Source organism: Chaetodon auriga, chromosome 6, assembly GCF_051107435.1.
Source record: "Chaetodon auriga isolate fChaAug3 chromosome 6, fChaAug3.hap1, whole genome shotgun sequence".
NCBI classification, from domain to species: domain Eukaryota; kingdom Metazoa; phylum Chordata; class Actinopteri; order Chaetodontiformes; family Chaetodontidae; genus Chaetodon; species Chaetodon auriga.
In genome coordinates this window covers 9,131,028-9,153,115 of record NC_135079.1, presented here as the reverse complement: position 1 = coordinate 9,153,115, position 22,088 = coordinate 9,131,028, and the positions used below count along the sequence as shown (strand labels likewise).

The following is a 22,088-nucleotide window of genomic DNA, read 5'->3' as shown; positions in this document are numbered from 1 at the left end:
AATCAGCACACCACTTCCTAAAATTTACCATTGAACGTCAAAAAAACGTCTGTCAACACATTAGTTAAAGTTTGATTTTCTTACGCAACATTACGACCAAGAGCTTGATGACATTGAAAATACAAGAGTGGTTTTGTTTAAGGCTCTTATCACTGACCGAATGTAACTTCATATCTATGTCTGTTTCAGTCTGTCTGTTAATCTAAACGATATCATGTTTTCCACTTATGTGTACGTGATGCAGTGTTTAGGCTATCTGCACTGTCTTTCCTGTAAAGGCGTGCATTCATTGTGCCTAACATCCTCTCGTGGAAGTAGGACACAGTATGTGCACCAATGATCTTTGTCCACGCGGGGGCGCTGTTCAGTTGGTGTAGTGCAGATGATGGCAAAGTCTTTTTTTTTTTTTTTTTTAACCAACACACATTTCGGTCAGTTTGTGAAAAACTGAGATTGTGTCCAATCTGGAATATGTAATTGATGGATAAAAAGGGTGAGTTAGATGATCGGGTGCACAATATCGTTTAGCCTTTGTGATGAGTGTTGCTATAGGAGAGGTCCACAGGTGTCAAATGGCACTTAGGGAGTTAGGGGTGAGAAGGGGCGTGTGTGTGTGTGTGTGTGTGTGTGTGTGTGTGTGTGTGTGTGTGTGTGTGTGTGTGTGTGTGTGTGTGTGAGGAAGAGGAGGAAAAGGCCAGCACTTGTGGTAAATAAGTATTTTGAATGTTAAGTCAAAAGTGTGACGGGCGAAATACATCACAATCTTTACTTAAAATGTCATAAGTTTGCTTTAAAAAGTAAAACATTTGGTGAATTATTTCATTAGTATGACTAAGAATCTCATTATTATGGCTTATGAATTAAATTAAAGTTATGAGATACTTCTGTGAGTCATAACTTAGATGAGTGAGTCAAACTGGAGAGACATTCAAAGATTTTGATTTAAAGTGAAGATAAAACTTTGTACTTTTAATGTCTTTTAATGAGTCAGTTAAAACTAATAATCTCGTAAGTCTGTCCTAAAAAGCATCTATAAGGATTAAAAATGTAAAAATACTTCTAAATCAGAAGATTTACCTGATCACAGAGGCAGTAAGCCAAACTCAATTTAAAATGTAACAATTTTGTCTTAAAAAGCCAAACTTATGACGAGAGTTTATCTCATGTGATTTAGTATCTTATGTTTTTAATTTAGTTTTAAGATAGAGTTTCTAACACTTTATTTATTTCCAGAATTGAAAACATGTCTGAGATTTTTTTTAATCCCGAACCCTTTAACGGTAGAAGCAGAGAAACCCCCGCTGTCCTCTGAACACCAGCGGCTCCTCCTGTGGATTACGCCTGTTAAATACATGTATGTTGTAACTCGTCGCAGCTGTTCAGGGAGCAGGGAGCGGCTGGACTACAGACGCACCAGTCTCTGATTCGCTGGTTGGCTGGGACTTGTCCAACGCGGAAGTGACGTACAAAGCAGGGACACTTTCGGTATTATTTACGGAGGAGCTTGTCAACTGCATGTAATCTACCGGGAGCCCACCGCGACCCACACACGGGCTGCCACCCACACTCCACAGCCATGGCGCCCTTGTCTTTGCCCCTGTCGTCTGTCCTCACGCACAGCCGCTGTCTGCAGAGGGCGATCGTCTTCTATACCGCCTTACACGGTTTGCAGCACCGGACGCTCACACCTCGCTTATGGAAACGGAATTTCGGTGCAGTTGCACATGGAGTCGGTCAACTACTAACACACCGAGCCAGAGCGCAGAACTACGCAGCATCTGCGTGTAGCAGCTCTGCAGCCGGTCAGGACATGACAGAGAAGCTATGGTCTGTTTATAAAGAGACCAAAAAGCAGACTGAAGGTATGGACGTAATGAAACAGCAGAGTGCCCATTAACAGCACTGCGGTGAACACAGCACTGTTGTTGCCTTATTGTAACCCTGTAATGACGTTTCCGGCAGACCAACGTTTCCTGCGGCACAGTAAACGCGTCCTGATCCGATGGTGGGAATAATGTATTGGAGTTATAGGCTGAGATACTTTGGTGTGGACGAGACAACGTTAACACCAATCTACTGTACGATTACGGCTGCCTCTGTGAAGTCTGCAACATGCAAACCAGTTCATATTTAGCTGAGAGTTCAAATCTGTGTGTATGTTTGTAGATTGTTATCTTCCTGCACAGCATTGTATTCTGTTCTAAGGCTTTCTGGTATTTTGTCCAACCCCTAAACACTGACTGAAAACCATCTTCAAGGAGCTTGATTGTACTAAATATTTACAGAAATTTGCAGTCAGGGTGAACACAATGTAAAGGCCTGTAAAATATAATGCAGTTCAGTGAAATAACATGCAGAAATACTGAGTGAATGCTTTGTTGAGAGTGTGCAGGGTTGAATCGACTTGTGGTGGTTTTGTAGTGCACTAAGTGATATGCCGAGGCATTCCTATTATTTTGTCCACTTCTGAAATTAAAACGGCATCAGCACCTTAAATCAGCAACCTACATAAAACCTACAGCTTCTTATTTCAGGGCAGACGTTACCGATTTATTATATGAAATTCACATTTTTTTGGTGCTCACAACAGTTTAAGCGAGCAAACAGACCTCATGCTTTTACCTCACACAGCACCACATTTCTGCCTCCTCTCGAGGCTTGTTTGAGCTGGAAACAGGCTCATTTTGCCCACAGTGTCCTGAGATACACCCGTCTGTCATAGCATAATATTGGGAAATGAAAGGAAGCAGCAGAATAACCTCAGGTGTTTCTCTCCTCTTAGATTTGATTCCAGTCATATCCACCAACTCGGTCAACCCCGACAGCATTTTTGCCAACAATGAGATGAGCCTGCGAGACATTGAGATCTATGGCTTCGACTACGACTACACCCTGGCCTTCTACTCCAGACACCTCCACACCCTCATCTTCAACATAGCACGGGACACCCTCATCACGAACCACAGGGTGCGTCCGCGACTCTTTTAAAACCCGCCGCCTCAAACATGTTTGTGTTCCAGATACAGACAGAATCATTCACAGTTTTCATGTGTGTGGTACAAAAATCAGATCAGGATCTCAACGGGAAAACACTGGCGCTGTGCTGTCGAGTGAATTATTTAAGCCCCCAAATGTTTCCAGCTGAGATGGTGACAAATTGGTAGCAGGGCTGAACGTGTTGGAGAGCTTTGTTTATAATAGGCAGCATAATCGCCCCACTTTTGTGGCTAATCTGCCGATTTTCTTTTATGTCAGTATCCAGAGGGTCTGCGGAAGTATGAGTACATTCCTAACTTCGCTGTCAGAGGACTTCACTACGACGTCCAGAAGGTGAGGGGTCTATGCTTGTGTGACTCAGACACTGACATTTGTGTTATGATCTGCATCAATGGTGCCTGACGCTCAGTGTGGAGATCATTCTGAATGATGTGTAACAGGCGCTGCTGATGAAGATCGACGCTTTTCACTACATCCAGCTGGGAACTGTCTACAGGTATCTGTGCACCGTGTTACTTCTCACACCAGGGTAGTGGGTAGTAAACCGCAAATGTGAAATTCACACAGCGCTGTGCGAGTACGCCATGCTTTTTCTAATCAGGCCACACATCTCGTTTTTGATCTGTTTCAGTCTAGACATGTTACAGCGTTTCTGTGGTCTATTGTCAGGAGTTTGCACGTGTTACAAATGACATGGTATGAATTGTGTCTCTTCCACAGGGGTCTTCATCCCGTTTCTGATGAGGAAGTCATCGCCATGTACGAAGGTAGTCACGTACCTCTCGAGATCATGAGCGACTTCTACGGCAAGGTGACAATCATGTCCTCCTTCGTGTATGACTAGAGAGACGCTGCAGAAATAAAAACAGCAGTGTGTAATGATGTTAATCGCTGCCCGGCAGAGTTCCCATGGCCACACCATGAAGCAGTTCATGGACATCTTCTCCCTGCCCGAGATGACGCTCCTGTCCTGTGTCAACGACTTCTTCATGAGCCACAACATCGACTACGAGCCCGTCCATCTCTACAAAGACGTAAAGGTGAACCATGCTGGTATTATTCTGCCATCTTTGTTGGGTGTTTTTGGGAAAGTCGGCACACAATATTTGCAACAATCTAGTAGAAGCTTTTCCCAGTTATCGTGCAGCCCTGATTCCAAAAAGGTTGGGATACTGTGAAAAACAAAGACAAGGTGATGATTTATTAATCCTTTTTGACATAAAGTCAATTAAAAACAGCACCAAGACAACATTTCTAATGTTTGGCCTCATCAGCTTCATTTAGTTTTCTAAATATCTGCTTATTCTGAATTTGATGAAGCAACATGTTTCAATCCAGTTGGGACAAGAGCAGCAAAAACACCTGTTTGGATCATTCCACAGGTAAACAGGTTGATTGGTAACAGGTGATAGTATCACGATTGGGTATGAAAGGGGCATCCTGGAGAGGCTCAGTCGTTCACAAGCGAGGATGGAGTGAGATTCACTACTTTGTGAACACATGACTGTATAATGGAGATGAGTACATGAGCTCAGGAACACTTTGTAAAACCACCTTTTTAAACAGTTCGTTTGCAAATGGTTGCATTATTTTCTTACTCACACAGTGTCGCACCTCTTCTGGAATCAGGGCTGTTTCTTCCAGGGCTCAAAGACAAAATCACTCCACATGTACATAAATGTTAATGTATTTACATGTGTGCAGTGTGCCGTGACACCCCAGCCATTCAATACCGTCTTAATTTTAGCTCTGAAAACCGGTGTCTAATTTTAGTCGAGCAAAACCCGCCCCCAGCCATCTGCGTCTGTTCTCTGGTGCCTCTGCTACTTCAGAGGGAGAGGGACAGGAAATCAGGCCTGTGTTCTCCCTTTGAGGGCGTCTGTCGTGCCGGTCCTGTCTATTCTGTGTGACACTGCAGCGTTTTTGACAGATCGCTGTCATTAGAAGCCCTCACACATGCTCTCTGTTCCACGAGTGCCTCTCATATCTTTTCAAGGACACCCGGCTCAATCTTTTTTTTTTTTCCCTGCCAAGCCTAATTTATTATTCAGCGTTTACACTGTTGTTTTTTTTTTTTTTCTTTTTTGCTTACTTTTCCTTTGGCTTTTGTGCACATCAAATATTCTTTGCATATGATAAACTTCCTTTAAACGTGCCCTTAAACGTGCGTCTTTGCAAGGGAGAGTCTGTTGACTCTTCCACGGATTCTAAAGCACAAGTTACACTGTTGAAAATGTGGAAACTGTCTCACTGTGTCACCAAAGTAACTAAACTCCAGGGGCCGCTTTCTTCATATTTAATTTGTATTCAGAGATGCGCTTCTTTGTGCTTCCAAGTCAACCATTTATATACAGAGCAAAGTGCTGCTACTGGAGCTGAATGCTAACACTGTGTCGCTGAAGTCATGACTTTCTGGCTGAGGGTTGTTTGCTTTTTCCTCTTCACAGGAAGCCATTAGAGATGTTCACGTCAAGGGCATTATGTACCGAGCTGTGGAAGCAGATATTGGTAATGTTCTTTGATTTATATTGCTTTGTTTGAACTAATAAAAAATAAATTGCGCAGCCGCATCTGAGTAGCTGCCAAGACATAAAGAAATAATTCAGTAATAATGAGACTGTGATATACAAATAAAAGGCATTGCTTTGTTTGTGCAAATTATATCAGTATCACGCGCCCCATCCCTTCTCTCTTCCTCTGTTCTCTCATTTTCCAGATAAATACATTTGCTATGGCGAGCAAAGCCACGCTGTGCTGAAGAAGCTGTCAGAGCATGGAAAAAAGATGTTCCTCATTACCAATAGCCCGTTTGACTTTGTGTAAGTGTGAGCAAACAGAGTGCACGTGGTTCTTGGCACGACTAATTAAAACCGCCACGTTATCAGTGAACCAATATTTAGTCGGTGTTGCTGTATAATGTTCCTAATGTTCCAACTTCGATAGTGCGGCAACCACACATCAAAGGGATTTCCCTCTGCGAGTGTTTGCGTTTCATTGTAAGACTTTCTGAGCCTCTTTTGAAGTCGGGCTTGATTGCACAGTGACTAGCTATGCGTGTCCAACCTCAAAAGGCTTCCCTGAGTCCAAAAAACGTTAAACCTACAGTAGTTTGTTACAGTCGGTCAAAGGAGCGGCTGTCTGCACACTGAGACTGAGTTTTTACTAATGCACCTCTTGACTTTGACTTCCTCTCAGTTCTATATTCTTCATACACGTTTACAGTCTATTTTTCACTTTGTTATCATTATTTGGCCTATTCTGTATTTATTGTCTATCTGAGATTTCTTGCATTTGGGAGTTTTTCCTGATCCAAATGGAGGGTCTGAGGATAGAGGGTGTTGTATGCTCTACAGATCGTGCAGCCCCTTGAGGTAACGTTGTAATTTGTGATATTGGGCTATTTAAATAAAGCTGACTTGATTGACCTGCTAGCCCTTGCAGGTCAAAAAATACCTTGCAAGTTCGAGAGTTGCATTAGTGAAAGCTTGCAAATTTCAGAGTGCAGGCAGCCTCTCCTTTTCCTTTTTTGCTGTTTTTTGTAATGCATCTGTTCCGGGGTTGGAGGTGCACACGATACGTCTTTTTTGCAACAAACAGGGAACAGCCAGGTTTTATTTAAAGTGCAAGATGGACATGTTGTTGCTGGCGTATCGCTGTGCCCTCAGCTCAAGTGTTTGTTACCCTCATGATGAGCTTTAAGATGCTGCTGACAGGATAATGTCTTCAATCTTTGTCCTTCTCAGGGACCGAGGAATGAGCTACATTGTAGGGAAGGACTGGAGGGACCTGTTCGATGTTGTGATCGTTCAGGCTGACAAACCCAGTTTCTTCAATGACAGGAGAAAGTAAGTACGTCTGTGTCTGCTGTGCTTCCCTTATCCCGCTAGGGGCCTCAGTGGGACTGCTAGCAGTTACCAGTCGAACCTGTACACTTTGTACACAGAGTATTTCAGGGGTCTGGTGTGTTTGTCTGGGAGCTGCCAACATTATGAGAGGGTAAGATTTGTCTTTGTGCATTTTCTCCCAGACCTTTCAGGCGAGTGACAGACAAAGGTGCATTGCTGTGGGACCGGATTCACAGGCTGGAAAAAGGGGAGATCTACAAACAGGTGCTGTGACAGAGAATAACTATGACATGCTTTTGCAAAATTTCTGAAAAATGCCTCCTCGATAAATACATTTTTTATGTGTTTTTTTTTTTTATTATTATATGTTTGTTTGATCACTGTAGGGAAACCTTTACGAGTTCCTGAGGCTCACCGGCTGGAGGGGATCCAAAGTGCTTTACTTTGGTGATCACATCTACAGTGACTTGGCAGTAAGCAGCATCCAGACAAAGGACTCATTATAGCTACACAACACACTGTAGTATGAAGTTTAGATATCATGAACAAAGAGGGGAGCCCTGCTTTGACCGTGTGTCTGGGAGCTTAAATCTTCAACAGTGTCATTCTTACTATTTTGCACGAAGATGCACATAGTTTGATACTGAGCAAATGAGCCAAAGAGATCAAAGATGCTAAAATAACGGGGCTGACGATGTAATTCTTCATGCTTTGAACCACAGCTGTAACTCTGCATTGAGCTTGGTTGACAGGCATTTTCATGAGTGCCTGTATGTCATGATGACACCTACCACATCTACAGTAATGAGTGTCACTGTGCATTATTTACCTTTTCATACCTGTAACCTAGCAACGCGCCAACAACCGCCCCTCGTCTTCGCTAAGTAAACGAGAAGGCGTCAATTTTTTTTTATTTTTAATCTGCGTCACGAGGAGTCATAATGACTTGTATACGCGAGTGTGTCTGATCAGCTGTAAATGGTGGCAATGACAGACAGAGTTTGGCATTATGCCTCGCTGGTGGCAGGCAGCCGGCTGTCAAACATGTCGTCTTGCTTATTTAGAGAGATGGAACATGGCGTGTGTGGTTGATACGGACCGCAGCTTGCAGTCAGCCTGAAATGAGATCATTACTGCGAGTGGACACAGAGCAGAAGCGTCTCTCAATTGCTAAGGAGTTACAGAGGAGGCAAGGATGGAGCACTATTTTATTCCTGCTTCATGCAGTTTTATTAAAGCCTCCAGATACGCTGATGAATCCACCAAAATGACTCATTCCCTGGATCAATTTCAGCAGGGTTTTTCAGTCGCCCGTCTCGTGATGGAACAGATGCACTTCCATTTTAATTGGCTCTCTTTGCACTTAATATGTCAGTCTTTGCTTGAGCTTTAGGTGTATGACTGCAACCAGAGGAGTACAGCGACAATGTGTACTGGGCTGTGAGCATTGTCATATGCATCTGAGTATGAAGCATGAGGCCTGCAGATCTAACGTGACATTGCAGTTGTGCAGCTTTTTGCGACATGGCGTGTATATAAGAGGTGTTTTTTTGTTATGGAGGACTGAAACTGCCAAAAGAGAAAAAATAAATAAATAAAAGGCCCAATAAATAACTTAAAATGGCATTAAATGCACTAAGAATATTAAAAATAAATGATTTCATTCATTAATTTATAAACTGTGACATAAATTGACATTTTGGTATGTTTCTGTTTTAATCTGCTTCTTGTATTCATTCACATTACATTAAATACCCTATCTATCTATTTTTTTTTATTTTTATTTTTTCTTTTTCCAGTTCTGCTTAATTTTGCAAATTCAGGGTCTGTCATTCGATGAGTGTCATTGGGTCAGCATGCCGTAGTTTAGTAGGATGGGTTTCAAGCCTATAACTCCGTTCTGTATATTTTACAGCACTCCTTTTCATTTATTACTTGACAAATCATGCTGTATTTGCAGTAGGTTCAGGACTGAGCTTCTGGTCTTCGTTTTGCAGGATCTGACGCTGAAACATGGCTGGAGGACGGGTGCCATCATCCCTGAGCTGAGGAAGGAGATCAAGATCATGAACACAGAGCAGTACATGCACATGATGGCCTGGTTACAGGCACTGACTGGACTTATCGAGCAGATGCAGGTCAGCGGACTTTCTAAAAATCTTTGTCTGTCTTTTGCTTTTTGCCTCCATCCTCAAATTCTTGTGCTCAGCTTCTGCTCTCTGCTCCCAAACAGGTCCACAGGGATGCAGCCTCTCAAGCTGTTGTGGAGGAGTGGATCAGGGAAAGAGAAGCCATGAGGTAATGACAACTTTTGATCACTTACTGAGATCTTGCAGAAGTGATCTAACCTCGTCTTAACGGTTTAACTGCGTTTTCACGGCAGGGCGCAGACGAAGGACATCTTCAACAGTCAGTTCGGGAGTCTCTTCCGGACGTACCACAACCCCACCTACTTCTCACGCCGCCTGTCGCGCTTTGCTGACATCTACATGGCCTCCATCAGCTGCCTGCTCAACTACAACCTCAAGCACACCTTTTTCCCTCGCCGCACGCCGCTGCAACACGAGTCCCCCTTCTGGCCCGAACACAGTCCGACTGGTATCAACATCTCTTCACGGCTGCACGGGACCAATTCTGATTAGCGAGACGGGAAGACAGAGTTCAGAATAAAGATTGGATGATCTCCACTGCTTACATTTTAAGTTCTGAGACGGCTTTTTAGAAGATGCATGCCGCAATTTAAGATGTGCATAATTAGTAACAAACTCTTGATGTTTATTAAGCTTTAAACTAGTCAGTTACGTCCTCTCAGATAAGAGGGATGGATTTAGTGCTTTTTGAGCCAAATAATACATGACAGAATAAGTATTTTGACGTCTTCATTTTAAACATGGACGCATTGTATTTTACATTTTCCTCACGCAGAGTTTGGAACATCAAATGCACTGATTGTTTTAGGTTTGTGCGTGTGTGTCTGTACGTGTGTGTGTCCTAGTGTGTGTGAGAGAGAGGAGGGGTAGTGAGATTATGCAAAAATGGTGCAGTTACTCAGTGTAAACAATAGGGGGCAGTCACGCAAAGTGTATCACAGATCTCATGTACATGCTGTGGATCTTTGCTTTTTTTTATCCTTTGCGTCTGTAAAAGTACAAAAGTGAAATGCAAATACTCAGAGGTAACATTTACATCACAAACGCTGCTGCCTTAATCTCTTTTTCACATCGCTGTAATGTATATATTTTTGTAATGGCCTAATATAATTTATGGTAATCATGCTTTTCAGATTTTGCCAGCCAGCATCTCAGTTCATTTCATTTTTGAGCTGCACATTGTGATACACATTGCACACTTGTGTTCTGAGATCCTTGTGTTTGATTGGTTTAAACATTTCCGCATAGCACAGCCTGTATATGTCTCATTTTAGCAGTTAGACATGTTAATATTTGTCAGGAAAAAATAGAGCATCATTGCTATATTTAGCCTGAGTGTTGCTGTTTGATCTGTGATGGCAGCAGTGGGATTCGTGGGTTTGACACTTTTGCAGAAAATGTGTGAAATGTTTTCACACGTGCTGGAATGAGAGCTGGAGGAGATTATATTTGATATGTAAGCTGGAATCTTTAGATTTATTTGGAAAAAGGGAATTATTAAGTACCAGTGGCCAGAACCAAGACCTCATGGTTCATTAGTGGCTCTGTAGTTTAAATGTGTATCGATGATGTGTATTTTTATTCTAGTATTTATTAAAATGGAGCTGGCTTAATGACCTTGCTGAGTGTTTATGTCTTGAATTTAAAGCAACTTGTGGTTGGATAATTAATCAGATTTAATTAGCAAGACTGAGAATGAATTATTAAACCTGTGGTCCATTTGTGTACTATGCTCCTTTTCCCTTCACTATTAGCTGTACAAACGGCAAGAGGAAGAAATATTTAATAATTTGAAATTAATTTTGAGGGCTAATTCATTCCTCCTTAATATCCCTCAACTTTCCAATTACCATTATAGCAGTGGGTTTATTGGGATTAATCCCTCCAAATCGTGTTACGGACCAATTTCCCATATTGCATTTGGGGCTTTCTCCATCAGACAGGTGCACAATCTGACATCCTGGAGAGTAAGAGAAGCTGAGTGGTTTAACGGGGATCAGAAATGATAAGATCGATGACGCTGTGTCCTGAGCTGAGCAGAGTGTTTGCGGGTTCAGCCTCACAGTTGTTTCACCAAGGCTGGACTTCATTTAGGCACCATGGACAGCAACAGCACACTGTGGAGCTCCGGCCCTCACCCTCCATCCATCCAGGCCGAGGTGGCGACCGTGGTGCCCACCATCTTCCCTCGGCTGGGCTACAGTATACTCTCCTTCCTCATGTTCATCAACACAGTGTTATCAGTTTTTAACAACGGTCTGGTCATAATCGTGATGGTGAGGAATCCGTCTCTCCTCCAGCCTATGAACGTTTTTATCCTCAGCCTCGCTGTGTCTGACCTCATGATTGGCCTCTGCGGCTCCCTGGTCGTCACCATCACCAACTACCAAGGCTCTTTCTTTATCGGCCACGCGGCCTGCGTGTTTCAAGGATTTGCAGTCAACTATTTTGGTAAGTGGAGTGGTGAGAGCAGTTTTTGTTATACAGACTTCTCAGATCAATTTTCTTTTTTTCTGTGCCTGGAGGTGTATTGTTGTAAAACACAATAAGAAAAAATTGTAAGGCTAAAATATCCATCCTCCTCTGCAATATTGCTTCATTTCAGCTAATCTCAGAAAGTGAAATGTTTATGTTGTCTGCCTTTGTGTCATGCTTTTTGAAATTGCCTTTCCACTTTTATCGGATCTTGCAAATGTCAAGCTCCTTTCTTAAAAAATATGAAGTTTGTTGTAGTTCTGTAATTCAAGGTACACTTTAGCCTTTTCCATTGTTTTAAACAACATCTCATAGTCCTGATGGAGTTTGCTCAGTTGTGATGGAGATGTTGGAGATTCTCTGTGACAACTGAGCAAACTGCATTCCCACAGACAGACCATGAGATGCAGTTACAGACTTGCAGAAAAACTCTGTGGACCTTGAGCTAAGATTTTGTTTTTTTGTAATTCATCTGTTCAAGGTCTGGTGTCTCTCTGCACTCTGACCCTGCTTGCCTATGAGCGGTACAACGTGGTGTGTAAGCCAAGAGCTAGTCTAAAGTTGAGCATGCGGAGAAGCATCATCGGGCTACTTTTCGTCTGGACCTTCTGCTTGTTTTGGGCTGTGACTCCGCTATTTGGCTGGAGCTCCTACGGACCTGAGGGAGTCCAGACCTCCTGCTCTCTGGCCTGGGAGGAGAGATCATGGAGCAACTACAGCTATCTCATCTTCTACACACTCCTCTGCTTCATTTTCCCTGTTATAGTCATCATCTACTGCTACTGCAAAGTGCTCACATCCATGAATAAGGTGGGCTCCGGATGGCTTCTGCATATTTATTACACTTTTACACCATTAGAGCCAGATTTAAATATACCTCTATTCTCATCTGGTTGCAATTTACCACCTACAGGCTAAAACAAGTCACTAGCTTTTAATGGGTGTCGAATTTGCTTTCTGCTCGTAGCTGAACAGGAGTGTGGAGCTCCAGGGTGGGCGTTCCAGCCAAAAGGAGAATGATCATGCTGTCAACATGGTCCTGGCCATGATCATAGCTTTTTTTGTTTGCTGGCTGCCCTACACAACGTTGTCAGTGGTGATAGTTATGGATCCAGAGCTCTACATCCCTCCGCTTCTTGCCACCATGCCCATGTACTTTGCCAAGACCAGCCCCGTCTATAACCCCATCATCTACTTCCTTTCCAACAAGCAGGTGAGCAAAGGCTAAAGTGTGTATCTGCGGTAAAACTGAGATGCAAAGACTGAGTGTGCACAAAGGAAGCACAAGAAAACCATGTTTGAATATGATGCTCATATGTTACCGTGTTTTTACGCCCATCAGTTCCGTGATGCCGCTCTGGAGTTGCTGTCCTGCGGCCACTACATTCCCCACGTGGCCACCAGCGTCAGCATCAACATGCACCCCTTGAGCAGGAGGAGCCGGCTGACTTCCTTCGGCAGTCGCGTCAACACGCACAGCAAAGTGTTGCCTTTGTGACTTCTCTGGCAAAAATGAGAAGCTGCCATGGACGTCAGTGTTTGTCAGTGCCTCATCAAGGACACAGACCTGAACATCTACGGGTCCGTGTCGCTCAGAAAAGTCCCCACTGTAGTCCAGTGAGAACAGAATCAGCTCAGAGACGGATAGCTGATATTCAGGAGGTGGACAAAATCAGTGGAAACTCACACACAGTAATGCAATACAATACAATAACAAACAAAAAGTGTTTGTTTTGTTCACTTTTTCTGAAGGTTATGTAAGAACTGCATTGATTCATCTCTTGTTGAGACTAATTTTTTTTGGCATTTTATTGAATTGCATTATATTGCAAGGTGTTCCTGTAGTTATTGTCTGTCCCATTTTCCAGCATCAGGAGTGTTCTGTAAGTTTGTCATATTTGTGTGATTTCTTTAGATCAATAAACAGTTACCTTTTTCGTACTGGTGTTTGCAGGTGTGTACTGTGTGCATGAGGGTCACTGACTGAAATGAGTGTTTAGTGGAAGACGTAGTTTCCATTTGTACTTCTCCATTTATATGCATTTTTAACAAGACGAGGCAAGTCGAGAGAGGCTGTGAGGAAGTGAAACCTTTGACCGCTGAATTCTCGTTCATAAATAAAATGCACCGGAACTGTTTTTGTGTACTCTGAGAAGATGCTTCCTCCTTTCTGAAAGTCACTTAGATGTTTAACATTTTCAGGGTCTTGGGTAATTCATCCTGTGGCATGAATTATTGATTTATACATAGTAGACTCTATAACCCTTTTGTATACCAATTCCAGAGACAAATGCTGAGATTTTATCTGAGTCATACACATATGACACAGCGCCTGTTCCTGTGTAAAGTTATTCTGTAAATAAATGAAATCAATGTCAACAACAGCCAACCATCATATCGTCAACACTGACAGCTTGCTCAAATAATTGTATTTAATGTGAATTATGCAACGTATAAGTCCTACCTTTTGCCAACACTCACACTCCCCAGAAGTCTGCGGCACAAAGCACAATAATATAAGAGTGCTGCAGTGTATGAAGGCATAATTTTACTCACAAGCACCTGTGTGAATACAGCATTTACTCAGTTCAATTATTTATCAGTTGCAGGGAAATTGCAAAGGCAACACAATATGCTATCCCTCACATGGTGCAGCTGGTCTAATACATAATGTGTGTGTGTTGTTTTTTTTTTTAAAGTTGTACAATACCAACAAAATCCAAAATATTGTAAATGTGAGTGCACTTGGTTAATACACCTGCTGCACACCTCACCTCGTGCATGTAACAATGGGAAGTCAGTCAGGCATTAAAAGACTTTCACATTTCTTGGCTGGCCCGCTCCGTCGTCAGTTTCTTATTTGTATTATTTCGCTTTTTTATTTTTTATCCCTATAGACAGTTCAGAGGGGGATTAGACAGTTCAGAGAAGGATGACATAATGACAAAGTCTCTCTGAGCCTGATTCAAACCCAGGACATCACGTCTTATGTGACACGCGTGCGAGCCCACAGTGAGTCACCAGAAACGAGGATTAATATGCATCACTGAGTAAAGATGAAGTAAACGGACACAATTAAAGAGAACCGTTGAGTTGAGTTGAGCCAGTGCGCAAGAGCATCTATGAATCACTTTTTTGCTGAGGTGTGATTAAATTCCCTGTTTAGTGCTGGTGATTTGATCTAAGAGGGATATTTATTGATTTGCATTACTTCATTTCGCTGCGATCTTTTTTTAAATTGGTTTATATGTTTGTTTTTGAGAGCAATGATTTGATTATTTTTATTAAACCACAATTCAATCCAGTGAACTACTGAAAGTCAAACGGCGCTGCTTTTCCTGTTGTGCTTCGTGAGTCTCTCCCCACCAACACATCCTTCCCTCATTGGTCACATTGAATGTCAGTCGTCCAATCCCTGACATGAACACCTGACATAATGACTGTAAGTGTCCAGAGAGTTCATTCTCCCTTTGACTTTGTTTATTTGCTGCGCTTTCTGTAGTATTTGTGTTGTTTATAAATCTCCACTGGAGACATGTGATTGGTCTGTCCTTTACACTGTGCGCACATTTGGGATTTCTATTACTGCACATACACTATGTTAGTGGTAGATACCCCTTTATGATATCATCTAATAGTCCTTTTGTAAATGTGTTGGCAAAAAGTGAATTTTTGCTTTTAAACAAAGTGTTTTTCATTTACAACTCTTTAGTCAAATCATTTCTAATGTGGCAAGTTGCTTATTACACTGTCTCAGTTTATGGTGGCCTTACAGTTGGTGAACTGTTATGTGTTTCGGCTTTTCGTTTCCAGAATGTCCAGTTTGTTTGTTTTTCCCACATGGTTTAAGAGGCATTTGATCAGTCTAATATGTTGGATGGTCAGGAGAAAAATGTATTGTGTTGATCTAATCCCAGATTTGGCATAGTCAATAATCTTGCACTTTTCAAGCAAAGAGCATTTCACACTTTATCTCCAAACAGGATTACACAGTGTCATGCTATAATCCAGGAACATGGCTGCCTTTATTTCCTGAGCCAATTCAAGAACTCTGCAGTCATCCATCTGGCATGCTTTATGCAAAGCTTTTAACCTTTGTGAGGTACTGCATTAAATGAAATGGACAGCTGTTCACTTCACACATAGTCTTTGCATCACGGTGTCATAATAACCATCATTATTGTATTACAGCTTCGAGCTCCTGCTTGGCTTTTTAAAGTTGTATATCAGGATTGAGACAATGGTGACGTGACCACTTTTCAATTAACAGCCATCCTTTTCTCCAGTTGTCTGTGCTGTGAATACACAGCACAGTTTTTAATGAATGTGAACAGCGAGGACTCCCAGGTGACCTGCTGCCGCTGTGGAGTGATAATGAAAAGGGCGGACACTTTGGCGTAATTTGTCCAAGCTGCAGGTTCGTCCATTAATATTATTCATTCAGTGAAGAATCACCTGCAGACAAGCGAAGCAGGCTTTCTGCATGTTCGGTCAGCACAGAGAGAATGAAGATACAGACATAAAAAACATGTTGGCTGTCTGAACCTGGAGATGAGAGGTGAGCCTGCACCAGCATGGGACTCTGGGAACAACACCATTTGGGAGGAATACACTGATATGGTCTTTGTGGTGGCAAACAGCTTGATTCTGTTGATCACTTCTGCTGTGGGGATTGCAGCAAATATTTTTGTCATAGTGGCAGTTTATCACCAGAAATCACTGCAAACGTGGAACAATGCACTGGTGGTGAATCTTGCAGTTATAGACATTCTGAGATGCGTCTTTGACTGCCCCATTCTCTTAACCATCGTCATGACTGTGTATCAAAGAGGACATGTGGACGAGTTGATCTGTGATGCACAAGTGGCCTCTTTCTCTTTCAGCTGCTGCATCCAGCTGTTGACGCTGGCCTGCATAAGTGCAGAGAGATATCAGGCTATTGCACAACCCTTTAAAACCAGTCAAAGGCGAAGACGGATTATGGTTCTGATTCCTGTCACATGGACTTTGGGTATTGTGGTGGCTGGTTTTTGTCTGATGTTTGTGAAGGACTCACCCGTGCATGTGAAATGCAGAGGATTACAGAGAGATACATCATCCTCCTATGACACCTTCGGACTTTACATGTTATTCCCACTTTGGGCAGCTTGCTTTGGTGTTATCATTGGATTCTATGCTCGTATATTTATCCTTGTGAGATCACACAATCGCAAAATATTTGACAAAGGTATTTTTCCTGTTTCACAAGCAGACAATACAGATGATAAGCAGAAGAAAGAAGAAACCGCAGCTGTGGAAAATGGACATGACAAATCAGAACAAAACCAGACCCTGAGCAAAAGTGTTGCTCAGGTGGAACAAGTGACACGAGCCGAACTAAATTTTTCCAAGAATGACTCTCAGGCTGCTCTGCTGGCCTCAGCAAAAGCTCCACAAGGTGTCTCCATCAGTGCAGAGAATAAAACAGAGCTGAAAAACACATTTGAGAAAACGGACTTGGAAACAGAAACAGAACAACCTCGCCTTCCTGCAATGCAGGTTGCAGTGGGGAGTGAGGAAAAACCTTTCAAAACAGAGCAGTCCAATATCAGCGCCGGGAAAGCTGAAGCAAAACCAACAAATGGAGACGCTGTTGCTAGTGTTAAGAGCTCAACCGTAAAGCCGCAGAAGGTGCCAAGCAATTTTGACACGGAAAAGCAGTCCAAAGAGAGAGTGAAAATTAACAAAGCATCATCTGAAATGAATGAAACCAGCCCACATGTTCCACCGTCTGCACAGTCACAAAATCCTGAATCCACTTCTGTTTTACTGACTGACCTAAAACATGCTAAGAACAACAATGGAGGAGAAACACTGGCTGCTGCTACTGAAGATCAAGCATCTTCATTACCTCCAGTCTCAAATAATGTCGCTGAAGCAGAGGCTACAAAACAAACTGTGGTGGTGGAGGGTGCCATTTGCATGATGCCTTCGAAAACGAGCAAAGAGAGAGCGAGTAAGAGGAAGGAAAGTAAACTGGCTGAGCGTGCTGGCTACATTATTTTATCCTTCCTCTTATTCTGGCTGCCATTGATCACAACTATCCTGGTGAATTTTGGTGTTCACAAAAACAGGAATACACAGGTGAGTAGTTCTAGAGGTAAGGATGCAACGTTTACCAGCAGTTTGCATTTCAAAAGGTGCAAGATAATGTTTTTGTTTGCAGCAAATGAATAACTGTGCTCTCATGCTGTGCTGTTCTGTGGAGACGCTGAACTGTTTCTGCCCTGTGAACTCACTTTGAGGTCACAAAAATGATGCCAGCAATTATAGATTTTTTTTTCTTGCTGTATGGAGAGAAGAAAGAGAGAGAGAGAAATTTTGTATTATCAAGGTCAAACAAATATTTCTTGACCTCATCCGCGTATCTAGTAACTACATGTGGGACCTGGAACCCAAGGTTGAGCACCTCTGTTCTCTGATGTTCTCTAATGGGTTTTCATTTTCTATTTATTACGTTTTTTCAGATGGCAATCATTCGGGATGTGGAGATTCTGTCGGTCTCTGTCGCCTGCATCACATCACTGAGTGACCCGATAATATATGCTGCAGTAAACCCACAGTTTTGGACAGAATTTTACAGGCTTAGAAACAGGGTTGAATCCATTTTCAAGAAGAAATGATAATATTTCCACATCTGTCTACCTCTGAGCTGCGCTGGACCAAATGACCATATTCAATATTCACTATGTAAATGAATAATAAAATGGTTAACATTTGTCTAGTCACTGTCCAAATATGAACTAAATTAAACCCCAGACGTCAAAGTGTGATTTTTTTATTTGGGTATAGGAGGCCTATTATTTTATATGCTGCTGTGTTATATTAGATTTTAATGCTGGCTGACGTTTCAGCAGTTACTAAACACTGCAGAGCAGAGGCGCTGCATGCTGTGAGAAGCAGCCTGGACCGGTGCAATCAGCTCAGCAGGAGGACGCTGCTGAGTTTTCTGTCAAACAACCACTGAGGCCTGCTTGTCCGTCTCCCGAGACCCTGCCGTCAAGACCCACCACTGGGCCGGTCAGGTCTTCACATGTCCTCCAGCAGCACCTAATTATTATCTCATCCTGTTATTAGTGATGCTGTTTGTGCAATCAGGCAAAACCTTATGAAATCCATCCAATTGTGTTCTAATAAAAAAAAAAGACATGGGTCATTTAATGGATGTTTCAGTAGAGCTACAGTATTTATTCTATCCACTGCACCAAATGCACAATGTGTGATTATTTGTCCCTTTTCCTTACCCCTTATATATGTACTCCATGACAAGATTAAAAGCAAAGTGTTGCAGAATTTACATCATAACATACCAGCCTCATTGTGTTTCCTTCCATCAACGGCATTTTCACTGACAAGCCCCCAACAAGAAGCAGAGACATACTTTTAATAAAACAGAATTCTGCAATGACAGCATGCAAATCCTTAATTCAACCAGTTAACAGACAGAAATAGTATGCCAACAACTGTCAACTAAATCTAGAAATAAGAGGAGCCAACTCCAAATGCAGTTGATAAAGTTCTAACTGAGATATTTACAATATGAAAAATGTACAAAATGGCCCTTAAACACAGTGAAATCTATCAAGTCTCCCTTATGAATATTATAATTTATGAGGAACTCAATGGAATCGATGTTCTACACTCTTTCATATGGTGTTCCAGGTCAATACTATGTGTCCACATTAGGGTTAGTATTAGTTAAGTGTTGCGCACAACATTCACTTGTATTTCTACCTCGTGACCTAACTAATATGTACCCTGTATAGTTCTCAATATCGATGGTTAATTAATGACAGTGGCTTTCACATAGATCCATATCAGAATGTCAAAATATGTAAGCTAACACAAATTCTGTCATTTCGACTTTCACTTGCACATTTCACAAACATGTCAGGATGCGTATTATATTTTACTCATCAAGCGGTGACATCAACCAGATAATGAGTCAGTTAATGAATATTCACAACAGTTATCCATTCCAGTGGATGTATGTTTTCTGAATTTACAACAGTGAGGGGACCATTAGAGACCAGTTAATTGAGGGGTTTCAAAGCAATCTATTGAACTGGGAGGTGAGTGAAGTAGAGGTTTCTAATGTGTAAGTGGACTGATTTATTCACAAAGATGGCCCTCAGATAATGAATATGTGTGCTTTGTCATCAGAGGCCATCACGGGTGACCTTTTAACATCTGCCTTTCCTCCATTGTATCAGAAGACAACAAATACAACTACATTACATATTCAAAAATAAAGTTTTTTTTCTCAGTATTTTTAGGCAACAACGATAACCACGCAATCCCAACACTTCCTTGCTCTGCTGTGCTTAATGGAGCAAGATCTGCTGGTTTGCTTTCATTTCCAAGGCAGCCGTCCATTCATCATTCTAATACCATGCAGAGTTTGACATCAGATGAGATCACTACTTCAAAAAAACCCGACTTCTGCTAATCTTATAATCCCTCTAGATTATGGCAGGTTGATGCTCGGTGGTCCCTCTCCTCAGCATCTGGCGCTTCTTGAGACCAGTTAGCTGATCAGATAGGCATGACATCTACAAGGCAGATACTCGGACAATGTTGCTCTGAGAGTATGCGGTGGTGGTGGTGGAGCCGTGCCCGTCTGATGAGGTCACCACGGGGGCAGATAGGCTGACCATGGAGGGAGTGATGTAAGGTTCGTCACATTTCAAGGGCACGGTCTCATCGAGTTTGGCGTTCAGGCTGGAGCGGCTGTAAAAGAAAACACCGGATGAAAGAGGGTGAGAGGCCTGACCTTGTGAATGTATTACACAAAACCTGTATCACAAGGAGGTCTTTCAGACTTCCTTATACTAAAGAAAAGCCACTTAAGAAATATCCACATTCTTTGTACAGAGTGAATATATAAGCTTTGGCTCATGTTGCTCACTGAGGTATATTCCATCTTTCAGCGTAGATTTCTGAAGCTTTTGTCAGAGTCTAGAGAGAACGTGCTGTCTAGAAATACTGTGTATATGTCGCACGGCGGAAGTTTTAAGTTATTTATTTTTTAGTTGCAATCATTTGGTTTTATTGCATTTTATTTATTTATGTTCTTGCATGTTTTTATCGTTTTGCAGTGGCGTTTTTATTGTGTTTGATTGCATGGTTTTGGTGTGGTTTAATTTGAGTTGTTTTGCTTCCGGCCGTAGCACCCTTAGTAATTTGACTGGTAACTAGCACCTGTGAGTGCTTTACCTTTTGTATATAGACTGACCAATGGGACTGGAGCACGGAGCGGTGAGCAGCCAACCGCACACGAGGAGGAGGGACGTAAAAGGACAAGGCGGAAGAGAGCAGCGGGGTGTGGAGAAAGGGAATCGCTCGGCGCAGAGACGGAGCAGCAAACATTTTAGAGGACGATCCCGATACCGCCTGAGAGGCCTACCCTGAGACGGCCGCGGATCCAGAGACCGCGACAGAGGTGGTGGTTGCAGCCGAGCCGACGAAGTCCAGAGTGTTACAACGTGACCTTACGGCAGCGGCAGAGCGAGGAGCTCTGCCTAGCGTGTGAGTACCCTTTGGGACCTAGTAACACTCTGGCACGTGAAAGGAAGGCGTCTCGGCTGCACCGTGTAGTGTACCTCCCCACTGCCGCTGTGTCTCTTGTGTTTGTCCAGGTATCCTGGCCGAAGGTCCGCCCTCCTACGGAGCGAGCCAGGGGAGGAACGGAGAGTGGCGTGGCGACGGCGAAGAGCAGGACGGCCGTCGTCGGGTTTCGTTTTTTTAAATCGGTTTTAAATCGGGCCTTGTGCTTGTTTTAGTTAGCCTTTTTTTGGCCGATTTTAACCGGTGCATAGAAGACTCTGTGGCCCGTTTTAGAGACGGTGTTAAGGACACCTCTTTTTAATTTTGTTGTTTTTAAAGAATTATTGGCGTCTGTGCCTGGTACGGGTGAAATAAAAAAAAGGGACAATCCTGTCCCTAACACGCACAGCTTGTTTTGTCGTTGTACCTCCTTGGCTGAAAACATAGTGCTCACCACTCGATGTAAACGAACCAACTCAAGTAGTTTTGCAATAACCCATCACCATTTTCTTCATTCTCATCACCCCCCATCACATATAAAGTCTGAGTCAGACTATAATATATATGTTAAGAAGAACTGCGTTTATATGGGCTTCATCTTGTACACAGACATGAAATGAAAAACCCCACATATTAAATGTGTTTTTTTTTTTTTGGTTTTCTCGCTGAACGTGTACATTTTGTTCTGTCTTGTTGCATGTGACATCTCACACAAGAAATGAATATTACATGTAACAGCAGGCACGCTCATGAAAAACAGTCTGCAGTTTCTCACCTATGCATTGCATTCACACCAAGATTAATGGGTATCAGTTCATCTAATTTATGAAATAACATGTTTGCTCATTCACCCCATGTGGTGTCAAGAAATACAGACAGTCTAGCTTTTATATGAATTGTTCTGAGATATCGTCACAAAGAACTCTGCCCCATAATAGATGTGAATGGGATTTTATTTGTGCTCCTTACATCGAAGGATTACCTTCAACAGCATCACCTCCTTCCAGTGTCCTAGTTGCTCTGGATAATCCACAGA

At 42.5% G+C, this 22,088-nt stretch overlaps 3 protein-coding genes across 4 annotated transcripts in view; 2 read left to right on the top strand and 1 right to left on the bottom strand.

The window, feature by feature from the left end:
- Window positions 1-1,371: 1,371 nt before the first annotated feature.
- On the top strand, window positions 1,372-10,612 carry nt5dc3 (5'-nucleotidase domain containing 3). The gene is made up of 14 exons (XM_076733832.1): window positions 1,372-1,862; window positions 2,783-2,967; window positions 3,256-3,330; window positions 3,438-3,493; window positions 3,718-3,808; window positions 3,900-4,037; window positions 5,445-5,505; window positions 5,714-5,816; window positions 6,741-6,842; window positions 7,025-7,106; window positions 7,229-7,315; window positions 8,840-8,980; window positions 9,076-9,140; window positions 9,226-10,612. Exons 1-14 carry the CDS (start codon window positions 1,577-1,579, stop codon window positions 9,482-9,484), a joined length of 1,731 nt encoding a protein of 576 aa, XP_076589947.1. The 5' UTR covers window positions 1,372-1,576; the 3' UTR covers window positions 9,485-10,612.
- A 479-nt stretch (window positions 10,613-11,091) lies between these two features.
- parietopsin lies at window positions 11,092-12,965 on the top strand. Its single transcript, XM_076734044.1, has 4 exons — window positions 11,092-11,443; window positions 11,949-12,277; window positions 12,435-12,680; window positions 12,810-12,965. Exons 1-4 carry the CDS (start codon window positions 11,092-11,094, stop codon window positions 12,963-12,965), a joined length of 1,083 nt encoding a protein of 360 aa, XP_076590159.1.
- Window positions 12,966-18,270: 5,305 nt separating this feature from the next.
- Window positions 18,271-22,088, bottom strand: part of LOC143322690 (A-type voltage-gated potassium channel KCND2-like) — a 37,910-nt gene continuing 34,092 nt past the window's right edge. For both annotated transcript variants that reach the window (XM_076734043.1, XM_076734041.1), the window contains one exon: window positions 18,271-20,236. In XM_076734043.1, the coding sequence (XP_076590158.1) occupies window positions 20,059-20,236 (178 nt within the window). In that variant the 3' untranslated portion in view covers window positions 18,271-20,058. The remainder of the gene's footprint in view (window positions 20,237-22,088) is intronic.

What these genes read in the sequence shown, in the direction of transcription:
- nt5dc3 (XM_076733832.1), top strand. Translation starts at nt 1,577, where the DNA reads ATGGCGCCCTTGTCTTTGCCCCTGTCGTCTGTCCTCACGCACAGCCGC. An exon ending in TGAGCGACTTCTACGGCAAG is followed by an intron (nt 3,809 to 3,899) that starts GTGACAATCATG and finishes GCTGCCCGGCAG; the next exon opens with AGTTCCCATGGCCACACCAT. An exon ending in GACTTATCGAGCAGATGCAG is followed by an intron (nt 8,981 to 9,075) that starts GTCAGCGGACTT and finishes GCTCCCAAACAG; the next exon opens with GTCCACAGGGATGCAGCCTC.
- parietopsin (XM_076734044.1), top strand. Translation starts at nt 11,092, where the DNA reads ATGGACAGCAACAGCACACTGTGGAGCTCCGGCCCTCACCCTCCATCC. An exon ending in ATTTGCAGTCAACTATTTTG is followed by an intron (nt 11,444 to 11,948) that starts GTAAGTGGAGTG and finishes CATCTGTTCAAG; the next exon opens with GTCTGGTGTCTCTCTGCACT. An exon ending in ACTTCCTTTCCAACAAGCAG is followed by an intron (nt 12,681 to 12,809) that starts GTGAGCAAAGGC and finishes TACGCCCATCAG; the next exon opens with TTCCGTGATGCCGCTCTGGA.